At 35.0% G+C, this 24132-nt stretch overlaps 2 protein-coding genes and 1 long non-coding RNA gene across 5 annotated transcripts in view; 1 reads left to right on the top strand and 2 right to left on the bottom strand.

Moving 5' to 3' along the window:
• AGO3 (Argonaute 3) overlaps positions 1–24132 on the top strand; it is a 200209-nt gene that overhangs the window by 28805 nt on the left and 147272 nt on the right. The window lies entirely within an intron of this gene.
• Positions 8141–14173, bottom strand: LOC138928757 (uncharacterized). Its single transcript, XM_070286348.1, has 2 exons — positions 12894–14173; positions 8141–9962 (listed from the first exon to the last, which is right to left on the bottom strand). Exons 1-2 carry the CDS (start codon positions 13035–13037, stop codon positions 9735–9737), a joined length of 372 nt encoding a protein of 123 aa, XP_070142449.1. The 5' UTR covers positions 13038–14173; the 3' UTR covers positions 8141–9734.
• On the bottom strand, positions 20731–21122 carry LOC138928758 (uncharacterized). Its single transcript, XR_011445099.1, has 3 exons — positions 21030–21122; positions 20878–20902; positions 20731–20820 (listed from the first exon to the last, which is right to left on the bottom strand). It is a non-coding gene; the product is annotated as an uncharacterized lncRNA (long non-coding RNA).

Here is a 24132-nt window from a genome sequence, read left to right as displayed (position 1 = left end):
GCTTCTGGTATTATTTCAAAATTTTGGTATAAATTTTATGAAAATCGGACGACTATATCTTATAGCTGCCATAGGAACGATAGGGAAAGTAATAGAAAAAATTATAACTTCGTTGTTTTTCAACGTATTTTCATCTACTCTGAGATATGAGCTTTACTTATTATTATAGAATTTTGGTATAAATTTCATAAAAATCGGACAACTATATCTTATAGCTGCCATAAAAGCGATCGGTAAATGTATAAAATATATAAAGCTGAGAATGTAAAACTGTAAACATAATAAGTATGGGTAAAATGTTATGAAACTCTGTTTTGTGTGTGTTTTCACTAAGGGTATACAAACTTCGGCGTGCCGAAGTTAGCTTCCCTTCCTGTTTTAATATAAATTATAAATATACTAGCGACCCGGTAGCGCTTCGTTACGTATAATTCACTTATATAAAAAAAAAACATTTATTGATTGCTAGCTTAAAACTTTATACAAAACATATGGATAAACTTTTTTTTTGTTTTCCCATTTTGAGCATTGACTATGGAAAAACATGATTCTTCCAAATTCACACCACAAACGTTAACGATTGCCCTTGGGCATTGTTGATAGACAATTGAAAAACGCACAGGATATTGAATAAACATTTGTAGGTCTCGAATATTTTCTCGCCTTTTAGTGAAAACAACAGCACAACGTTTATCGAATTATCGATTTTCATTACTAATAAAAATTTTTTTTTTTAATTTATCATCAGCGTCGAAGTATAGTAAAAACGAACAAGTTTGATGAGAAATCTGACCATGAATCTGTAATATGTATGAAATTTTAGATGGATGTTGGTTGAGATCATTAAATTGATTATATAAACAAGAGACAATCTTGTTGAAATATTTTCCTTTAAAGTTGCCATAAAATGATCTAATAACACAGGAACACAAAATTAAACTTTGTGAAATTTCCACGAACCATTTCAAGTTTTCCATGATATTTGGGTGCTCCTGAGTAAAAGTCCCATACAAAATTATTTTCCATCACCTACAGGTTCCGCGGTATACCTAAGAATACAAAAAACCGATGTTTGCCGACATTTTGAATTACGTGGCCTATATAATTAGACTTACCTTTATTATTTTCGGTAGGACCTACTCTCAATACATCATTATACCCTTGCAGGGTATTATAATTTCAGTCAGAAGATTGCAACGCAGTGAAGGAGACGACCCCATAAAGTATATATATTCTTGATCAGCATCAATAGCCGAGTCGATCTAGCCATGTCCGTCTGTCCGTTTCTCTTTATACAAACTAGTCCCTCAGTTTTAAAGTTATCTGAATGAAACTTTGCATATAGTCTTCTATATACTTTCACTGCTATATATGTCGGAACGGGCCGGATCGGACGACTACATCATATAGCTGCCATACAAATGTTCGATAAATTTTTGGAAAAAAATTATAACTTGGCTGTTTTTCCATCATTTTTGAGATATAACCTTTTTATATTATTCCAGAATTTTGGTAAAAATTTTTGAAAATCGGACCACTATATCTTATACCTACCATAGGAACGATCGGGAAATTAATCGAAAAAAATTATAACTTCGTTGTTTTTCAACGTATTTTAATCTACTTTGACAAATGAGCTTCTGGTATTATTTCAAAATTTTGGTATAAATTTTATGAAAATCGGACGACTATATCTTATAGCTGCCATAGGAACGATAGGGAAAGTAATAGAAAAAATTATAACTTCGTTGTTTTTCAACGTATTTTCATCTACTCTGAGATATGAGCTTTACTTATTATTATAGAATTTTGGTATAAATTTCATAAAAATCGGACAACTATATCTTATAGCTGCCATAAAAGCGATCGGTAAATGTATAAAATATATAAAGATGGGAATGTAAAACTGTAAACATAATAAGTATGGGTAAAATGTTATGAAACTCTGTTTTGTGTGTGTTTTCACTAAGGGTATACAAACTTCGGCGTGCCGAAGTTAGCTTCCCTTCCTGTTTTAATATAAATTATAAATATACTAGCGACCCGGTAGCGCTTCGTTACGTATAATTCACTTATATAAAAAAAAAACATTTATTGATTGCTAGCTTAAAACTTTATACAAAACATATGGATAAATTTTTTTTTTGTTTTCCCATTTTGAGCATTGACTATGGAAAAACATGATTCTTCCAAATTCACACCACAAACGTTAACGATTGCCCTTGGGCATTGTTGATAGACAATTGAAAAACGCACAGGATATTGAATAAACATTTGTAGGTCTCGAATATTTTCTCGCCTTTTAGTGAAAACAACAGCACAACGTTTATCGAATTATCGATTTTCATTACTAATAAAAAATTTTTTTTTTAATTTATCATCAGCGTCGAAGTATAGTAAAAACGAACAAGTTTGATGAGAAATCTGACCATGAATCTGTAATATGTATGAAATTTTAGATGGATGTTGGATGAGATCATTAAATTGTGATTATATAAACAAGAGACAATCTTGTTGAAATATTTTCCTTTAAAGTTGCCATAAAATGATCTAATAACACAGGAACACAAAATTAAACTTTGTGAAATTTCCACGAACCATTTCAAGTTTTCCATGATATTTGGGTGCTCCTGAGTAAAAGTCCCATACAAAATTATTTTCCATCACCTACAGGTTCCGCGGTATACCTAAGAATACAAAAAACCGATGTTTGCCGACATTTTGAATTACGTGGCCTATATAATTAGACTTACCTTTATTATTTTCGGTAGGACCTACTCTCAATACATCATTATACCCTTGCAGGGTATTATAATTTCAGTCAGAAGATTGCAACGCAGTGAAGGAGACGACCCCATAAAGTATATATATTCTTGATCAGCATCAATAGCCGAGTCGATCTAGCCATGTCCGTCTGTCCGTTTCTCTTTATACAAACTAGTCCCTCAGTTTTAAAGTTATCTGAATGAAACTTTGCATATAGTCTTCTATATACTTTCACTGCTATATATGTCGGAACGGGCCGGATCGGACGACTACATCATATAGCTGCCATACAAATGTTCGATAAATTTTTGGAAAAAAATTATAACTTTGCTGTTTTTCCATCATTTTTGAGATATAACCTTTTTATATTATTCCAGAATTTTGGTAAAAATTTTTGAAAATCGGACCACTATATCTTATACCTACCATAGGAACGATCGGGAAATTAATCGAAAAAAATTATAACTTCGTTGTTTTTCAACGTATTTTAATCTACTTTGACAAATGAGCTTCTGGTATTATTTCAAAATTTTGGTATAAATTTTATGAAAATCGGACGACTATATCTTATAGCTGCCATAGGAACGATAGGGAAAGTAATAGAAAAAATTATAACTTCGTTGTTTTTCAACGTATTTTCATCTACTCTGAGATATGAGCTTTACTTATTATTATAGAATTTTGGTATAAATTTCATAAAAATCGGACAACTATATCTTATAGCTGCCATAAAAGCGATCGGTAAATGTATAAAATATATAAAGCTGAGAATGTAAAACTGTAAACATAATAAGTATGGGTAAAATGTTATGAAACTCTGTTTTGTGTGTGTTTTCACTAAGGGTATACAAACTTCGGCGTGCCGAAGTTAGCTTCCCTTCCTGTTTTAATATAAATTATAAATATACTAGCGACCCGGTAGCGCTTCGTTACGTATAATTCACTTATATAAAAAAAAAACATTTATTGATTGCTAGCTTAAAACTTTATACAAAACATATGGATAAACTTTTTTTTTGTTTTCCCATTTTGAGCATTGACTATGGAAAAACATGATTCTTCCAAATTCACACCACAAACGTTAACGATTGCCCTTGGGCATTGTTGATAGACAATTGAAAAACGCACAGGATATTGAATAAACATTTGTAGGTCTCGAATATTTTCTCGCCTTTTAGTGAAAACAACAGCACAACGTTTATCGAATTATCGATTTTCATTACTAATAAAAATTTTTTTTTTTAATTTATCATCAGCGTCGAAGTAAAGTAAAAACGAACAAGTTTGATGAGAAATCTGACCATGAATCTGTAATATGTATGAAATTTTAGATGGATGTTGGTTGAGATCATTAAATTGATTATATAAACAAGAGACAATCTTGTTGAAATATTTTCCTTTAAAGTTGCCATAAAATGATCTAATAACACAGGAACACAAAATTAAACTTTGTGAAATTTCCACGAACCATTTCAAGTTTTCCATGATATTTGGGTGCTCCTGAGTAAAAGTCCCATACAAAATTATTTTCCATCACCTACAGGTTCCGCGGTATACCTAAGAATACAAAAAACCGATGTTTGCCGACATTTTGAATTACGTGGCCTATATAATTAGATTTACCTTTATTATTTTCGGTAGGACCTACTCTCAATACATCATTATACCCTTGCAGGGTATTATAATTTCAGTCAGAAGATTGCAACGCAGTGAAGGAGACGACCCCATAAAGTATATATATTCTTGATCAGCATCAATAGCCGAGTCGATCTAGCCATGTCCGTCTGTCCGTTTCTCTTTATACAAACTAGTCCCTCAGTTTTAAAGTTATCTGAATGAAACTTTGCATATAGTCTTCTATATACTTTCACTGCTATATATGTCGGAACGGGCCGGATCGGACGACTACATCATATAGCTGCCATACAAATGTTCGATAAATTTTTGGAAAAAAATTATAACTTTGCTGTTTTTCCATCATTTTTGAGATATAACCTTTTTATATTATTCCAGAATTTTGGTAAAAATTTTTGAAAATCGGACCACTATATCTTATACCTACCATAGGAACGATCGGGAAATTAATCGAAAAAAATTATAACTTCGTTGTTTTTCAACGTATTTTAATCTACTTTGACAAATGAGCTTCTGGTATTATTTCAAAATTTTGGTATAAATTTTATGAAAATCGGACGACTATATCTTATAGCTGCCATAGGAACGATAGGGAAAGTAATAGAAAAAATTATAACTTCGTTGTTTTTCAACGTATTTTCATCTACTCTGAGATATGAGCTTTACTTATTATTATAGAATTTTGGTATAAATTTCATAAAAATCGGACAACTATATCTTATAGCTGCCATAAAAGCGATCGGTAAATGTATAAAATATATAAAGCTGAGAATGTAAAACTGTAAACATAATAAGTATGGGTAAAATGTTATGAAACTCTGTTTTGTGTGTGTTTTCACTAAGGGTATACAAACTTCGGCGTGCCGAAGTTAGCTTCCCTTCCTGTTTTAATATAAATTATAAATATACTAGCGACCCGGTAGCGCTTCGTTACGTATAATTCACTTATATATAAAAAAAAACATTTATTGATTGCTAGCTTAAAACTTTATACAAAACATATGGATAAACTTTTTTTTTGTTTTCCCATTTTGAGCATTGACTATGGAAAAACATGATTCTTCCAAATTCACACCACAAACGTTAACGATTGCCCTTGGGCATTGTTGATAGACAATTGAAAAACGCACAGGATATTGAATAAACATTTGTAGGTCTCGAATATTTTCTCGCCTTTTAGTGAAAACAACAGCACAACGTTTATCGAATTATCGATTTTCATTACTAATAAAAATTTTTTTTTTTAATTTATCATCAGCGTCGAAGTATAGTAAAAACGAACAAGTTTGATGAGAAATCTGACCATGAATCTGTAATATGTATGAAATTTTAGATGGATGTTGGATGAGATCATTAAATTGATTATATAAACAAGAGACAATCTTGTTGAAATATTTTCCTTTAAAGTTGCCATAAAATGATCTAATAACACAGGAACACAAAATTAAACTTTGTGAAATTTCCACGAACCATTTCAAGTTTTCCATGATATTTGGGTGCTCCTGAGTAAAAGTCCCATACAAAATTATTTTCCATCACCTACAGGTTCCGCGGTATACCTAAGAATACAAAAAACCGATGTTTGCCGACATTTTGAATTACGTGGCCTATATAATTAGACTTACCTTTATTATTTTCGGTAGGACCTACTCTCAATACATCACGGCACTACTAAAAAATAGTCCCAATCGTGAACCATTGCCCATGTCTTTGGAATTCGACGCCAAAGTTGAAACTCCCAAAATTTTCACAATTTCTGTGATGAAAAAAAATTCTGAGAATTTAATCTTATATGGAACTAATTTTAAATATTCATTGAATCTATTGTTCATTGTATTCTTTAATTTCGGTTTAAAGCGTTTTCATGAGGACATTTTATTGGATTTATTAAACGAATAAAACCGCTTTTTTGGTTTTATTATCTACTCCTATTTGCTGTCAAATTTCAAATAAGTCAAGGCAACCTATAGAATGCGAGTAAATATGTATCTTTTTATATATAATATAAATTTAGATTTATATTATATAAAAAGGTCTTCCGAACATAACATTTTTAAGACAGCTTAGTAGCCAGCGAAGACCTTTTTATTTAATATAAATCTTAGACTTTATACTCTCAACCAGCCTGAGTATAGCAAACGTGGGGGAGGAACACACCTTTGTAGGTCCCACCTCCTCAAACGTGCTAGATCTTACTCTGGTAATACGGGCATGACACTGGCGCATTAATTAGAGACTTCATTAAAGATTTGACAGAGCTATAGCGTTTTACACAAGTGTGAGCAAGACGACTATATGGCGCTCTAATGCATTAGAATAATGCATTAGCTACTTCATTGCCGCGATAATCGATAGATCTACATAAAATATACCAGATACTCGATAACAAAATACGGGTTTAATGAAGAAAATTGTAATTAAAAAATGTATTAGCCAGCTCATTGACAGTATGGTCTCAAAATGAGAAGTTTATTTTTATATCATTTCGCTGGTTTTTGAACTGAAAATATATTAGAAAATTAGCAAAAATAATATGTTTTGCGGTAGCAAGGTTCTTGCGCTGTAAAATTAATTAAAATTATTTTTTTTTTGTAATAATTAAACAAATTTTAAGCATTATAGGTTAAAAACATAAATTTAAAGGATTCTGCATTATTATTTAAGCAAGAATATTTCGACGAGGAATTCAGAAATTCATAGTAATACGCCGCGAATGGCGGCAGTTTTTTTTGATTACCTTTTACGGTCGGTGTGACCGTAGTCGTATTACCAAAATAATCCAAGCAAAATGACACATATAGTGGACTCTTTCAAGGTTCTAATGAAGTAGCTAATTAATGAAAACTGCATTAGAGTATCATATGGGCATAAGGAATTCTTTGGAAAACTATGCTCTGCCCAAAGCTGGCCAAAGCTTGTGATTGTCAAGGAATTTGAAGTAAAGAAAGAGAACAGTAGGAATTACTCTTCCAAGGCCCGATTTGACCTCTGCGCCTTCTACGTCTTCCAATTCCGTCCCAAAAAACTAACCAACTCCCTTGGTATCTCCTATCAGAATGCAAGAGGCTTACGCAGTAAGCTTCCTAAATTGTATTCTGATATTGTCACATTTGCTTCCCAAGTTATTGTGTTCACAGAAACCTGGTTAAAGTTGTCCGAATTAATAACTTTCGAGGATTGCAACGATGTTGAAGTCCTTTGCGTGAATCTACCAGTAAATGGTAGTTCCATTTTTATTACATGTTCCTATATTCCTCAATCGTCGGAACTTCCTATTTATTGGAACCATCTTTCCGCTATTCATTTGGTCTCTAAAAGACTTTCGGATAGGGACCACTTAGTAGCTCTTCGTGATTTTAACATTCCAGCGGCTATTTGGTCCCTAGATATTTCCACTAATACACTAATAAATATACCAAAACATCACAAAAAATTTGGTTTAGAACACTTCAGTGAAACGGATAATTTGCCGAAGGTGGCGAAACAAAGTTTTACCGGGCTTACTTGTATATATAGTCACAAAAGTATTCGTTGCAAGGTACCTGACGAATAAATATATATATATATATTTTTTATCATTTTTTTAATGATTAAGTAACAAATTGATAAATTTAGTTTTTTTTTTATGTTACTCAGATATTAAACATTAGGAAAACAACAACAAGTTGTTATAAAACTAGCTCCATTGTTATTTTTTTCTGAGAAATTCATTTGAACTACAAAATTTTATGTCACAAAATTAATTTTATTTATTTATTTATTTAATGCTAATAATTAGTTATAAACTAAGTTAACAAAAGATTAATGAGCAATGGCTACCAAGGCCTTCCGCTCTATAGTGTATTAACAAAGATATGTGTGTGGAATATGTTATAATTAAATTTTATGTATGAGATTCGTTTTGTGTAGAAAGTATATGATTTTATTAGAGTTTGCTGCTGTTGGATTCGCAAGGATATGGATTGGGTTATCATTGGAAAAGCAAATTGTTCTAACATGTGAAAGTGCAGTGCAGTCTATTAAAATGTGTTGGATGTCTATCGCTGAGGTGTTGTAAAAGGGACAGATACTTGTTAGGGAACTATTCATATAATGGGCGTTTGTGAATTGTGTGTGTCCTAGTCGTAGTCTATTTATTATAATTTGTTGTTGTCGGTTGAGGTTTGTGGTTTTGAAAGAGAAGTTTGTTGGGGTGTTTAGTAAGATCTGTTTGTACCATTGGGTAGTTTGTGCTTGAAGACTGTTCAGTTTGTCGGTATAGTGTTTTTTAAGGAGTTGTGTGATGTCTTTGGTGTTGAAGTTGTCTGTAAATATTAGAGGGTATTTGTGTGTTTCTTTAGCTGCTGTGTCTGCTCTCTCATTGCCTTGTATACCTATGTGGCTAGGGATCCAAATTAGCCTAATTTTGGGAAATAGTTTGGTAATAGCTTATAATCTTATTGTGTTGGGGTAGTAAGAGTAATTGTTTATGTTTGAAATGGATTTGATTGAGGAAAGGGAGTCCGAGCATATAGCATATTTGCCAGGTGATCCAGAGCAAATTTTTATAGCTTCATGGATTGCAATTAACTCACTAGAGATTACGGAGGAGTACTGGGGAAGGAGGCCGTATTTGATTATGTCAGTATTGTTGGTTACACTGTAGCTTACAGTGTCATTTGTTTTTGAGCCGTCTGTGTAAATGAATTTGTGATCGTGTAGGGAGTTTTTAATAGAGTGGAAGAGCTGGTGGTATGTTATAGGTGAAGTTGTGTTTTTGTTGTATAGGGAAAGGGAGGTGTTTGTGGCTTTAAGAATTATTCCCGGATTGTATTTTTTTGACGTGTAGAATTTGGCGGGAGAGAACGGAATGGAAAATGATTTGCAGGAGTCGATGATTCTGTCTAATGTGCTGGGGTATCTGTAGTTTCTTTTTGTTTTGACTATGGATTTGGAAAGTTTGCCTATTGGGGAGTTATGAGAGAGAATAAGTTTTGTTCCGAGCTTGCTTGTTAAAAGTTTACATCTGTTTTCTGGTGTATTAATATTAGCTTCAATTAGCAGGTTATTTATAGGATTTGTTCTAAAGGCCCCGAGGGCTGCTCTTATAGCAGAGTTTTGGGTCGATTTAAGGCAGTTTAAGATGGAGGTGGGAGCTTTCCCGTATATAGGTATAGGTAGGCAGTAATCAATTTTTGAGATGAGGATAGAGTTTACAATTTGTATGAGGGAGGTTGTGTTGCAGTTGTATTTTCTTGAGGAGAGGTGTTTTATGATATTTAGGGGACGGGAGAGGGATGTTTTCAGGTTGGTAATGTGATGATTCCAGCTGTATCGTTTGTTTATCGTGAGTCCTAGGATTTTTGTTTGATCAGTGGTTGGAATGTTGATGGAACCAGTGATGATGTTTGCACTGCAACTTCTTTTCCGGCATATGTGGAGTAGTTGACATTTATCAATTGAAAGTGAAGAACCTGAGTAAGAACACCATTCTCCGATTTGATGGAAAAGAGTTGAAAGGTTGACTTGGGGATTGTTGTTACGGTTATGTTGCAGTATTCGATGAAAGTCGTCAGCATAGGCTGTAAAAGAAAGATTATTTGGGATGGAGATAATGTTAGTTAGGGAGTTGTAGGCGATAAGGAAGAGGATAACGGATATAGGGGATCCTTGAGGGATACCATTATCTAGTGGGAAGTTTATGGAGAGAGATGTGCCGTTTTTAACTATTATTTTTCTGTTCGTCATGAAATTCCATACGTATTTTATAATTCGGGGACCAAGTTTCCATTTTTCTAGTTGGTGAATGAGAGAATGAATGCCTATTTTATCAAAAGCTTTTGCAAAGTCGAGAGAGATAATAGAGATGTGTTTTTTTAGGGACAATGATCTTGTTGCAAGGTGGTCCACATAAAGTAGACTGTCTAGAACTGATCTGCCACGCTTAAAACCAAATTGATTATTATGAATTAGTTTATTTGAAAGGACAAACCACCACAACCTATTTGCTACGACTTTGTCTATGACTTTGGCTAAGCATGGGTTAAGGGAAATGGGACGGTAGGAGTTGGGGTTGGTTTTGGGTTTATTGGGTTTAAGGATTGGTAACACAAGGCTGAGTTTATAGGATTGGGGGATGTGGGAATCAAGAATGTCGTTGAAGTGTTGTAAAATTCTAAATTTAAATGAGATGGGTGTGTTTTTAATCATGGAGTAAGAAATATGGTCTAGTCCTGGTGTGTGTCCCTTAAGTGAGTTAATGGCAGAGTTTAGTTCTATTAGATTTATGTTTTTTTCTATTTCTATGGCTGTTGGGGTTGGGGCATATGTATTGTGGGGAGTAATAAGCATTTTGTTAGTGCGGAATTCTGGGGAGAAGTTGGAGTCTTTTGCCTGTTTTGACCATAGGTCTCCGAGTGTGTTAGCTATCTTAGCTGGGTCTATTGTTGTTGTTAGTGTTATGGGGTTGTGGATGCTGTGTATATGTTTAGTCGGATAGATACCGCAAAGTCGTTTAATATTTGCCCGCATTTTTGCAGGATCAGAGTTTGGCTGGATTTCGTAAGTGAAGTTTATAATAGAGGCTTTTTTAGCATCTCTAATTGACCTCCTGAATATGGCATTAGCTCTTTTATATTCAATCATGTTTTCTGTATTGATATTGTTTCGAAGGTTTCTCCATTTGTGGTTTTTTAATTTTTTTAAGAGGGTTAGGTTTTGGTTCCACCAGGGAACTGTACGCGGGAAAGAGAATGTCGTGTTTTGTGGTATGGATAGGTGTGCACTTTGGATCAGTGTTTTTTTAATATAAGCTGCTTCTTTGTTTGTGTTGTTACTAGAACGTCTGAGTGAGGATAGTTTTGTAATGTGCTTTTTAAAGAGGTCCCAGTTTGCATTTTTTAGTTTGAATGACGGTTTGGATATGAATGTTGGGGGGGAAGGGTTTGGGAATATTGAGATTAGGATAGGGAAGGGGTCGCTTCCGTGTAGATCGTCTAGGATTTTCCAAGAGATCTCTGGGGATATGTTGGCTGTGGCAAGAGAGAGGTCAATATGAGTTAGTGTGTTGTGTAGTGTGTAGGGGATTTGTCATTTAGTACGGAATAAACTGTTTTGTCAATGAATTTAGCTATTATGTTGCCTCTGGTATTGGCTCTAGGGGAGCCCCAATATGGATGCCAGCTGTTAAAGTCGCCCAGGACGATAGCATATGGGGTAGATGGGGCTAAAACATTTTCAAGATTTTTTAGGTTAAATTGTTTTGAAGGAGAGATGTATGCTGATATGAGATCTATATTTGTTATTGTTTGAATTGAGATTCCAACGGCTTCAAAGTCCGTGTAAAGAGATTTTTGTGAGTGGGAGATAGAGTTATGTACTAGGAGGGCTGCTCCTCCGAAACTATTGGTGGTATTACTGCTGTATAGGAAAAAGTTAATGGGGATTGGTAATGAAGTTAAATTGTTAAGGTGGGTTTCTTGAAGTGCTATGATTTGTGGGTGGTATTGATTAATGAGGATTTGTAATTCTGGGTAGTTGTTTCTATAACCTTTGATATTCCATTGGATAATTTTTAACCAGAGCTTGCAAAAAACTGTCGACAGTTTCTAGTTGTCTGCATATATGTGTCTCTCTCTCACTCTTTACGAAAATACTCAGAGAGCACCCGTTCATGAGTTCTTGGAATGAGCTCGCGCGCGTTCAGAGCGAACTCGTTTTTTTCTATTCTGTTTTGTTTCGGTTGTCCCATGAACCGTGGTCAGGGAACAAAAGTCTTTTGCGTATGTATTGGTATACATTCACACGCATAGGCAAGTAAATCGTTAAACGTTTAGTTGCGATTTAAAAACAACATTGTCTAAAACTTTTCTTTTCTTTTTAATAGCATTTTGTTATATGGACACTTGTTCACAAAAATAAATAAATAAAAAAAAAAAACAAACAAAGGTGAAGACCGTTCGCGCTGAGCTGTTCGGTCACTTGGTCTTTTGCTGGCTCTCTGTGTGCGAACGTTTCTCGTCCCGCTCTTTATGCACGGCTCATTGAAAGACCGAAGTAAAAAGAGCTCAACGAAAAGCGTTCAACAAAAAACCGCAATGAAGACAGCAAAACTCCCTTGCTCTGAGCGAGAGCGAGAGAGTATGATCTTTTTCGGTTTTACTCGCAACGAGAGCACAGGAAAAACCCCGTCGACAGTTATTTGCAAGCTCTGTTTTTAACATATTAAATTAAAGATAAATGAGTTGGATGTAGATTACGAAATGTCCATCTCCTCTGAATCGCTTGAAGTGTCAGGGTTTATTTTTGTGTTTTGAGTTTTTTTGCGTCTTTTTTTATGGAAGAAGTTATTCGTTTTGATATGTCTAGTGATAGTTTTTTGGTGGTTTTAGTTGGGGAGTTCTTGGTTGTTTGTGGAGAATTGTTGTCGGTTAAGGTTTTCCTGGTGCTAGGATAAAGGTCCGCATATGATGTGGGTGCTGGTCTGGAAGTGGATTGATCATGATTGGAGTTACCGGGTCCGGGTCCTTTGAGTAGATGAGGTCCTGTTGTATTGTTCGATTTTTGAAGATTTGAATGCTCTTGGTGCGTTTTTCCGGGTCCTTTGAGTTGTTGAGGTCCTGTTGAATTGTTGAGTTTTTCAAGATTAGATTGCTCATGGATTGAGAGTCTGGGTTCTTTGGGTTGTTGAGGTCTTGGATTGTTGGATTGTTGGGAATTTGAATTCTTGGCGATAGAATAGTATAATTGTGAAGTTTCCTTGGAGAATCGAGCGTTGAGGATTGTATTTGCCGTTTTGTTGTCACATCTGTTCGTAGTTTTAATGGCTTGGAGTTCTTGTTGTTTGAGAAATACAGGACATTTCTTGCTGGTGGAGTTGTGAGGGTTTGCTAGTTGTTCAATGTTGCAGTTAATGCATTTTTGCGGTCTATTGCATTTGATGTTTGAGGTCGGGTCGATATGGTGTTCTTCTCCGCAGTTGTAGCAAATTTTATTATTTTTACAGAATTTGTGGAGATGGCCGTATTTGAAACAATTGTTACATCTCATGGGCAGTGGGATATAAACTCAGACGGAAGTCCGCTGGTAGCCGATCGTTATGTATTCAGGAAGATTGTGTGTGTTGAATGTAATAATTAAGAGGCCTGTTTCCTTTAGTGCGCCGTTGTCTCTTTTAAGAATTTTACGAACTTCTGTTACTTTTTGGTTTGCTAGTTCTTGCACAATAACGCTTTCTTCTAATCCTCTTAGATCGTTAGAGTAAATAACTCCTTTAGATGAGTTTAAAGAGTTATATACAGGGACAGTAACGTTAATGTTGGGAGCAAATGCTTTAAGTTTCATTAGTTTACAAGCTTGAACAGCAGTTTTAGTTTTAACTAACAGAGTGCCATTACGAAGAGTCTTGCATTCTTCTATTTCACCATCACATGTAAAGTCGATTTGTTTTTTAACAAGGAATGGATTAATATTATTCAGATCGAGTCCAGGGTCTGTTCTGGAGATGGTTAGATACTTTGGTCCGGGAGATGTTAGTATTTGGTCTGTTATGGCTCTTAGTGGGCCACGGTCAGGGGGGTCCCCCATCACTACGTTGCAATGCTGATCTTCTTTTTTATTTTTATTTGAACTTGATATTAGTAATGAACGGTAAGGGTGAAAAGGGTTAAATTTTGTCCAGAATAAAATGTGGTTCTTTGGAAAACAAATTTATATACTTTTCAGAGAGCGAAAATAATTTTTATTTTTTTTTTTTCAGAGAAAAAATTTCAGTACACGACTAGTCCGTATGACAGAAAATTCGAGACTGACAAAATTATTGTTATTTTTTGTTTATGCATTAAATATTTATTATTTTGTTATTATGTATATCTTATGTGCAAACCTTTGTTTTCTTTAATAGCTTATAATCGTCTTTGCATTGACTCTACCCATTTTGGGCACGTCTTTTAGGATTATTCGACCATTTCTTCCGCATTATGTCTTTAAGTTTATTTTTCGGACGAAACCCGATGTTCCTGGAATTTTAGCTTGAGATGGCGTCTGGGGTCTGTGAAGGAGTTTAAGTCTGGTTTCAATAGTACAACACCCAAATCTTGACTTTTAAAGTCGTTTGTTTGGCGCTATTTTATTGGTGGAAATTGAACTTGTCGGGTTGTGGACCCATTAGGGTGGCACTATAGAGTAAATTACACCTTAAGGGGGTCTTCTCATTGGGCAACTTTTATTTTTCGATTTTTTTTTTTTCATTTATTTATAGCTTGGGATGGTGTGTATATGTCCCCAAAAGGATTTTTAGAAATTCGAAATACTTTAGAAGATACAGCCTTTTTTGTGAAGCAAGGTCTATGCAAAATGAGCTTTTTTCAAACTTCAAACGCGTTTATCTCGAAACCACGTTTTTCGAACTGGCGGCCATGATATCTCCAGTTCAACTGAACCGATTTTCATGAAACAAAGTGGAATCGACGCAGAATTGTCACCATTTTTATATTATGATTTTTAATTGCCCTGTACGCAGAGATATGAGAGCAAGTGTATATCGGAAATTATTATCCTGTCTAAAAAAAAACATAATTTCCAACTCTTGGGGCGGATAGACACCTCAAACTAGAACAGAACCTCTGACATGCTTTACTGTTGCTGTATCATTTTTTAACTTGAGGGCTTTTCCGGGCTTGTGGCAAACTACTTCTTCTCCATCCGACCCCACAATGACGCTTCAATGTTGTGTTTTTCCACGAATTCAATTTTAAAATGTAATCTCAACCAGAATCCTGAAAAAAATTGCCTTAACCCATGAAAAAACGACAAAATAAAAAAAAAAAGAATTCTCAGAAACGAATACTGTTGTGAGCATAAAAATCGATTTAGTTTTACATATTTGTCTGTAGCTTGTTATTAAAAAGTTTTCTGTACGTTTTTTTTTGTCATTTGCTCAACAAAATATAAATCTTTGGGATAGTAATCAATTTTTTCGCATTTTGAAGCAAGTGAAAATTGACATTTTCCTCAAGACCTCCTTTGCAACGAATACTTTTGTGACTCACTGTATGTATACATATGTATATATACTTGCCGCTAGTTGCAGTAAGCCTGTGTTACGAATGACTGTTTGGCGGACACTGAAGTCATCGTAGTTGACGGTCGTTCTGGGGCCGTTTTTTGAAAATTTTTCTGGTGTGCGCTTATGACATTGCAATTTTAAGTTTTTACCAATTATTAAATAAAGTATAAAGTATATTTGGTAAGGCTAATATAAAAATTTGTAATGCAATTATGATCTCGATGAATGCGGACATATGTAGCATGAACTTGAATTTTTCGAAAATATTGTAAAATAAAAATTTAACCCCACTTTATAATGCTCTGAAGAGCATGTCTTTTCAGTGATGTAACTTTGTTACATCGAATAATAACGACATCGAATAACGAAATCCGCTGTCACAACTGTGACAGCAGGCAAACACCATATTAAAAACAACGCAGCGTAAAAGGAAGAACTTTTTCCCTCGTCATTCTTACGGGTAAAGCCTAGTACTCTGACGAGAAAAATCCGCTGTATAAATTTAGACAGCGGCCAAACTCCATATAAAAAAAACGGTGTCGAAAAAAGAAGAAGAAAAACTTTTAGCCGCGTCGTTTTTTCCGGTACTCTGACGACGAAAATGAAGCCTGCGAAAATTGAATGGCGTTGCCAGATCAAGATAGTAAACAGCTGAGATCGCGCCAAATCGGCCACTGTGTAATGGAGGGAAAGTTGAAGGAAAAAGGTGGCATTGATGGGGGCTGTCAAGGGGAAGCCCATAATATGGAATTTTACCCACAAAGGACATTTTAATGCCATATTTATTAACATTTTTAATATTTTTTTAGAATATTTGTCTAAAAACAGCTGTCCAGTGTGACCAAAAAATCCTTAAACGCTATAAAAAGTACATTTCATGGCATTTCAGGATTTTTCTTAATTTTTTTTGGTCACACTAGCTCGGTAGCGAAAAAAACAGCGATTCCGCTGTCTAATTTAGACAGCGGGTTTTTCTCGTCAAAATACTAGGCTTAATGACAGAAAATTATGCCTGCGAAAAATGTATGGCGTTGCCAGATAAAGAAAGTAAACAGCTGAGATTATGCTGTCACAAAAATTAACTTCATATTGAAGAAAAAAATAATTCTAGGATCGAACCATTTTCTGCCCGTGAGGAGAAAGTAGCTTTAATAAGTGCAGTGAAGGCGAAGCCCATTATATGGGATAGGAATTTTAATGCCATATCTATATATCTATATATATAAAAATGGAGACAAAAAATGTTACTAATGGCATCACAAGAGAACGGCTGGACCGATTTGGCTCAAATTTTTTTTCAGTTGTTTGTAATTGCCAGAAGAAGGTTATTACATAAGAAAATTTTGGGAAAACCTTCCGGAGAAGTCGCTAGCGGTTCAACAGATGTACACACTGTTGTATGTAAAACTCTGAAACACCATACAAAGATCATAGCTGCGTTGAAATTGTGTATCACTGAAATCGGTAAAAAAATATTTAAACAAAAAAATCGTGTTAACGAAGCATTACCAAAGTGAGCTTAAACAATTGAAAGTAATGCCTGCTGTTTGACGATCAAGACTTGGACGGCGTTTACGCAATGCAATAAGTATTCAGAATTCCCGTAATAGTCGGACGCAAGAGGAACGTACAGAAATAAATGCATCGATACGTGCCCAAATGGCACAGCTTCGCGCTCCACAAAGATCACTAATAATAGAGAAAGACGAGCCGCAAATGAAAACTTGAATCGCGCTTCATTCGCATACAATCCTGAAACATCCTACAAGGATCTTACCTGCGTTGTTATTGGTTCATTGTCTGTTGTATGTCAGCATTGCAATGCACTGAAGTTTCGGTTGGAAACACCCGGCTTATGCTGTGCAGGTGGCAAAATTAAATTGCCCGTTTTGGCTCACCCACCAGGGCCATTGTATTCGCTACTATATGGAAATTCAGCCCAATCAAACAGTTTCCTAAAGCTTGCACAAAAATATAACGGATGCTTTCCAATTACGTCATTTGGAGTCGAGGTTTTACATCAATCAGGCTACAATCCAAGTTATAAGGTAATGGCGTCTCTTTATTATCAAAATGAACAACTCACCTTTTTTCGAAATTGCATTCCAACATTCAGATTCAAGGGCAAATTAACCATAGAGCGGGCGCTTTGTTATCACCACAAAACAAAGATCTTAAATTCCTTCAGATCTAATTCATTGGTAATTCACCGCTACTAAACGTGAAATTATCGAACAAGTGCAAAATCTTCTCCATGAGCATAATGAATTGGTCAGATTGTTCAAAACCGCATTGGATATAATGCATTATGACGAACACAAAATCATTATCAGCGCTGACAAAAAACCCATTGGTAGCCATGCAAGACAATTTAATGCTTCCACTATCCATGAAGTCGCAGTGGTGATTGTTGGCGAGAATGTTGAATCACACGATATTGTTTTTAAGCTCTTCAATACCCGTTGATGTTCTGTCGTGGAGAAGATGGGTATCACTTCAACATAAAGATGGTCAACCTAACTTCAGGTTTGTTTACAAGGCATCACCTTCTTTTTGATTCTACAACTAAGTTTGAATTCAAGTTCTAGGAGAAGAAACGAATAAGAAGGTCAACTCTATGAATTTTTATGCGTATCGATTGATGATTCGACTAGATGTTGACAATCATCTGTTAAGATATCGCAGTTTGTTTCAAAAGTACTGTGTCGACATGTACATCAAAGTAAAAACGGATCGTCTCAATTTCATTCGTTTTAATCAGTCGAAGTTGCGGTCAGACGAGTACATTCACTTGCGTGACGCCATCGCCACTGAAGGACACGCGGCCAACATCGGCTGTTTGACCAATCTCCCAGCAACTTATACTCAACCGCATATCTCTGCGTACACCCCATAAAAATTTCAAATTCAAACTTCAAACACACACCGTTCGGTCATTTTTCAACATTTTAACCAACTTTTTTTTCGTAACATAACTTTATTTAATTGCCTTCAATTACGTATTTTTTTTTAGAATTTTTTAACAATGTCTTATGATTTATTTTTAATTTTAAACTTAACGCTATGAAAAAGTGTACACGCAAAAGTCTGCGTACAGCTATCTAAAAACTACTTAAAGCCTATTATTTACAACTTTTTATATTTAGTAAGGTATCTATTTGCCTTTAGTACCTCCGTAAGGCGCCTTTGCATGGAATCCATCAGTTTTTTTCGACTCCTCGGCTGTAATTTTGCCCCCATTCCTCCACGATGACATCCTTGAGTATTTTTTAGATGTTATGGTGTGTTTCCGGATCCTTTTCTATATTAGATCCCGTAAATGTTCAATTGGGTTGAGGTCAGGACTCCTATGGAGGTGTTCGCACCTAATTTTTAGCATTATATAGAAGCCAAAGCTTCGTATTATGCGCCGTGTGCTTTGGGATCGTCGCCTTGCTCAAACCAATATTCATGTTTTAGCCCCAAATTTTCAGCACTTTTTTGAACATTTTTTCTTTAAAATGTTGATATAGGCTCCTTGGTCCATAATTGACTCGAAAAAAGTCCAATTTTCCACGCCGCACGCTGCCATACACCCCTACACCATAATGCCGCTTCCTCCATGCTTTACCGGGCCCACTAAATTTTTCTTTTTAGAGGCTTCTCCGGTTTTTCGCCACACTAAAACATTCCGACTTTTGGTCATATTTTCCGATGAAAGCAATTATTGCATTTTCGGAATAAAGGGAAAAGTTTTAAAATTGGAAGTCCGCGCCATATGCAAGGACAAATTTAAAGGAGAGGAAGTTCTTATCCCACGAATTCCGATTATTCCAACAGATATTCCATTCCAATTCAAGAGGATTCAGTTCCCAGTTAGATTGGCATTTACGATGACAATTAATAAATCGCGGGATAAATCTGGAATATCAATGTTTTTGACATGGGCAGTCATACGTAGCCTGTTCGCTTGTGGGAAAGCCGTCATCATTATTAATTTTTGCACCGGATAACAAAACAAAAAATATTGTTTATCACATCGCTCTACACTGATTTCGCGTCAAAAAATTTCACAACATATTTAAATTACCAGTGTTCTATTATTACTCTGGGGTTATACATATGAAGTCGTGAAATTGGGGCGAAACAAAGTTCGCCGGGTCCTCTAGTTAATAATATTATTTGTTTACAAACATCGGCTCACCGATATGTAGACCCAATGAATTAGAGCGGGTGAGAGGCCCCATATGCTGCTAAGCATCTTCCTGGATGCATATAGCGCCATGGTGGCCTTTTTCACCCTCTCTACTACATTGGCCTTCCACGTCCGCTTTGACTTGTATTTTCGGGATCAGCCTGGTTTTGTTAATTTTCGGGGGGATCCATTGCGACACTTTGTATCTCTTGGTGAAGAGAAAGTGGTCCGTCTTATTGTTATTTTTGCAGTGTAAAAGATTATTTCTGATGGAATACCCGTATTCCTATTCCTATTTTTTTTAATATTTTCACTCTGGCTACCAACCAAAATATATAACGATTTTGCTATCACAATTGTGACAGCGGATTTTCGTTGTCTCAGGCTTTAAAGAACTGTAAAACTCTTTATTTTCTTATTTTTCACGTCCTCTTTTACTTGTGCTCGTTTTTTTTAGTGATCGTACTCCTCTCGATCGTACATGGTCGATAACACTTTATCGAGTGCTTATGTTCTTATCGATGTTTACATATGATAGTTTCTTAGTGTTACCTTATCTAGTTTATACTATATTTAAACTATTTACAGAACAAAAGTTTTTTTTTTAAATCTTACAATAATATCTAAGTAGCAGTAAGTAAGTAGTAACCCTGCAGTACCATTCATCAACAATTCATCAACGTTTCATCAATAGCCGAAGGGGTGTTGTTGATGATTCATCGATGAATGGCCATACAAATTACTGATGAATTTAACATGGGCATGTCATAGGCATTCATCAACAACAATTCATCAACAATTAATCAACATTTCATCGATGAATTGTTGATGAATTACTGATGAAAGGCTGATGAAATGTTGATGAATTGTTGATGATTCATCGATGAATCATCAACAATTCATCAACATTTCATCAGCCTTTCATCAACATTTCATCATCAATTCATCGATGAATTGTTGATGATTTTTTTTTTCATATATAAAAAATAAAACTCTTACATTTTTATTAATATTATTTATTCTTACTAATTCTATAACAAAACTAAAACACAAATATAAAAAATTAAGATTAAGCATCCATATATTAAAAGGCCTTAAGGTCTTTTTGATTCTTGGTGTTCCGCTTTTTATTCATGAAGACCAAATTTATTGCGCAGTATCTTATCTGGAGGCTCAGTTTTAGTCACTTGGGAAATTGCATCTACAGAAAAAATTATAATTAATCAAGGGAAAATATAATTTAATTAAATAAAATTACCCAATATATTGGCCATTACTGCAGTCTGAAAAGAATATACATACATACATATATAAATATAATATATTAATATATTATATACATATAATAAATAAAATATTATATGTACATTTATAGGCCTCTATTTAATTAAGAACAATCTTTTTACTCACCTTTTTTTATATTCCAATATGGCCCGGAACGTAATTATTGAATTATTTGATTTCTTAATATTTTTAACACACGACACTTCTGCAGTGGAGAACACTTTAACTTGTAATGCAAAGGGAATAAGAAGAAGCAAGACGAAACCGAAAACCGAAGACCGAACATTTCTTTCCCCCTTCTTTCGCTCTATCACCATCTCTCTCTAATTTTCGGACAGTTGCGTTTCTTAGTTTGTTTCGGACTTCAATAAACGAAGCCCATGCAAATTGTTTTTGTTTTTTTTTGACATGCACCAACAAATCGGACTCGAAGGGAGTTCTGGTATCCGAAGGGAGTTCGGGTTCAAGTAGCAGTCGGCGCGTTGATGAATTGTTGATGAAAAGGCCTATTGATGAAATGTGGTACTGCAGGGAAGAAGCAGCCACGAAGACTGGTACAGAGCATAGCTCTGTTTCCTTCGAAAACACATATATGTACATCTGTGAAGTTTATGGATTCTTCGCGTTGTTGATTATTAAACTTAATTTTGAATAAAATAATTAAAAGAAAAATTAATTTATTGTTATTCAGTTTAATAATTTAAAAAAGATCTGACGTCAAAAAAAAAAAACTGTCTGAGTGAGAGTCAGTCGCGTATTAGTCGTCGGTAAAAGACGTAAAGCAATAAACAGAAAACCAAAGCAAAGAGAAACTACGTCGGCTGTTAAGAGCGAGAGCGAAGATTTATAATTTTTTCTGTATTGTCTTTTTCGGGTTTCGGTATCATAGTGTTTGTTTTTAAATTTCATTATCTGGCTCGAGTTCGACTTTAAAAAGTGGTTGCGGTTTTTGGTTTTAGTTAATGTTGGTAACATTCTTGGCTTCTAATATCTCAGAGGGGCGACGTCAGGTTCAATTCCTTTTAGTACTACTTGCATAAGTCCCTTGCTGCTTTTTAGTTGGTAGGTGTAAAAGTCCTTTTTTTTCCCCTCCAGGTATTTAGACACAGCTGGGAAGAGTTCTTCTGATTTCGTTTAAACTTTGGTTTAGTAAATGTTTCCTTTAATAAGCGAAACAACATGAACATTTTCGTCCCCGACCAGAGCAACAATTTTGTTGTACAGGGCGTTTTTGAACTTTTCTCCCTAATATAAATAAATGGGGGCTTTGGCTTTTTTTCGGTCTTTTGCTCCGGCTCTGCTTGGTTGTTCTCATCATTTGACAGCAGGGAAAATCTTTTGTTGGTTTGGTCTATGCTTAACCCTCTAGTGCCCAAGACCGCCTCTAGACGGGCAATGTAAAAAACACCGTTATTTTATTATTTTCATTCCTTTTCGCACGGTTTTGCGTTTTTTCTAATTTAGGAAAGTCCAAAAATTAAGTTCGTTGCGTTTACTAGATCTAGCGCAAGCTGCTGTATTCATTTAAAGTTGAAAATTTGTGCAAATCGGACAAAATAATTATTTTGTAGGAAATGCAACATATAAATAGTTTTTTTTTAAATTGGAAAAAAAAATTGAAAAAAAAATTTTACTGTGTTGCTGACAGTCTCAATTTTTTCAATTTTTTCCAAAACAAACATTCACTTTTGATACATACTGAATCCAAAAATAATTTTTTTTTTGAAAAAAAAAAAAATTTGGGCACTAGAGGGTTAAGGTACGGTTGATCTTAGGTTTGTTACCAACTGCGTTATGTGGGCTGAGCTTAATCTGGATGTAGCGATCCATGCCAGTCTGTATGACCGACACCGCTTGTTGCTTATCGGAGCTCACGGTTTTTGTTACCATTGAATTTGGCGCTGTGGTCATTTATTGGTCATAAGCGCACATCAGGAAAATTTTTTCAAAAAACTGCCCAAGAACGGCCGTCATATTGGTCAACCCCCTTAAAACTACTCAGACAATACACTATGATGATTTCAGTGTCCGACAAACAGTCATTCGTGATACAACTATAGAGGAATCTCTAAGTTGTTGGCCATCCCAAAACTTTTCAAAAATGGAGAGACTCCTCATTTGCAGCACATGATCAATTATTTCTTAATGTCAAAACGATGTCAAACTTTGTGTGCAATATAAGGACCCTGCTTAACAATTTCCAAACATGGTGCAGCTTGAACTTATTGAACTTAAATAGCTCTAATTGCAATCTTATGCAAGGCTGCAAATTGTAAGCTCAACTGCTGCTCTTTGGAAAGAATTAATAAGTTGATGATTTGGGGCACACTTCACTATCTTACAATATACAGCTGTTTTCATTGAAATAGCAGTGCCCACGACCTGCCCGTTTAAGATTGGAAAGTACAGTTACAAACACTATTTTCATAAAAATTTTTTTCTTAAAGGTTTAGTGTATTTAATTATTAACAATACCACAATCATTTAATTTAGAAGTTATAGCTAATAACAACAAAAAAGGTCTATATTATGCTGTTCATTATAATAGCAGTCAAAAACTAAAAATTTTCATAAATTTAAAAATATCGTTTGTTAAATAGCCTTTAGAAGCTATCACAGCCTCATACCTGGGTGGCATGGAGTCCACCAAGTCTTAGCAACGCTTGAAGGGAATAAGGCCTCATTCCTCCTGCACAAATTGCCAAAACTGCGGCTTAGAAGTCGGAAACTTCTTAAATACGTAGCCCTTGATGTCCCCCATAAGTTTTCGATTGGATTTATATCCGGGGACTGTGCATGGCATTGCATCCACTTTTTCTTTAAGATCCCACTCTTTGGCCACCTTGCTGGTATGATTAGGTTCACTGTCCTGCTGAAATGTCCAAATTGGTGGCATATTTTCCTCATGATACGGCTGTAAGACTGTTTTTAATATTTGGACATAAACATAATGGTCTTTGATCCCACAGATCATATATACGGGACCTAAAACGTTGTATACCCATACCATGTTTAAGGCCACCGTGCTTTACTGTCTTCAGCGTATGGTTTGGGGGATACTATCTATTTGGAGGTCGACGGACATATTGTCTTGTCCTATTTCACCAAATAAAACCAGTTTGGAGTCATTTGTCCAAAGGATATTACGCCATTTGAATAGTGGCAGTTCAAGGGGCTATTGGCGAACTCCAATCTGGCCCTGATATGCCAATGACATCTCCCATGGACT

The sequence above is a fragment of the Drosophila kikkawai genome, chromosome 3R (assembly GCF_030179895.1).
Source record: "Drosophila kikkawai strain 14028-0561.14 chromosome 3R, DkikHiC1v2, whole genome shotgun sequence".
NCBI lineage: Eukaryota > Metazoa > Arthropoda > Insecta > Diptera > Drosophilidae > Drosophila > Drosophila kikkawai.
This window is presented reverse-complemented; position numbering and strand designations above follow the sequence as displayed.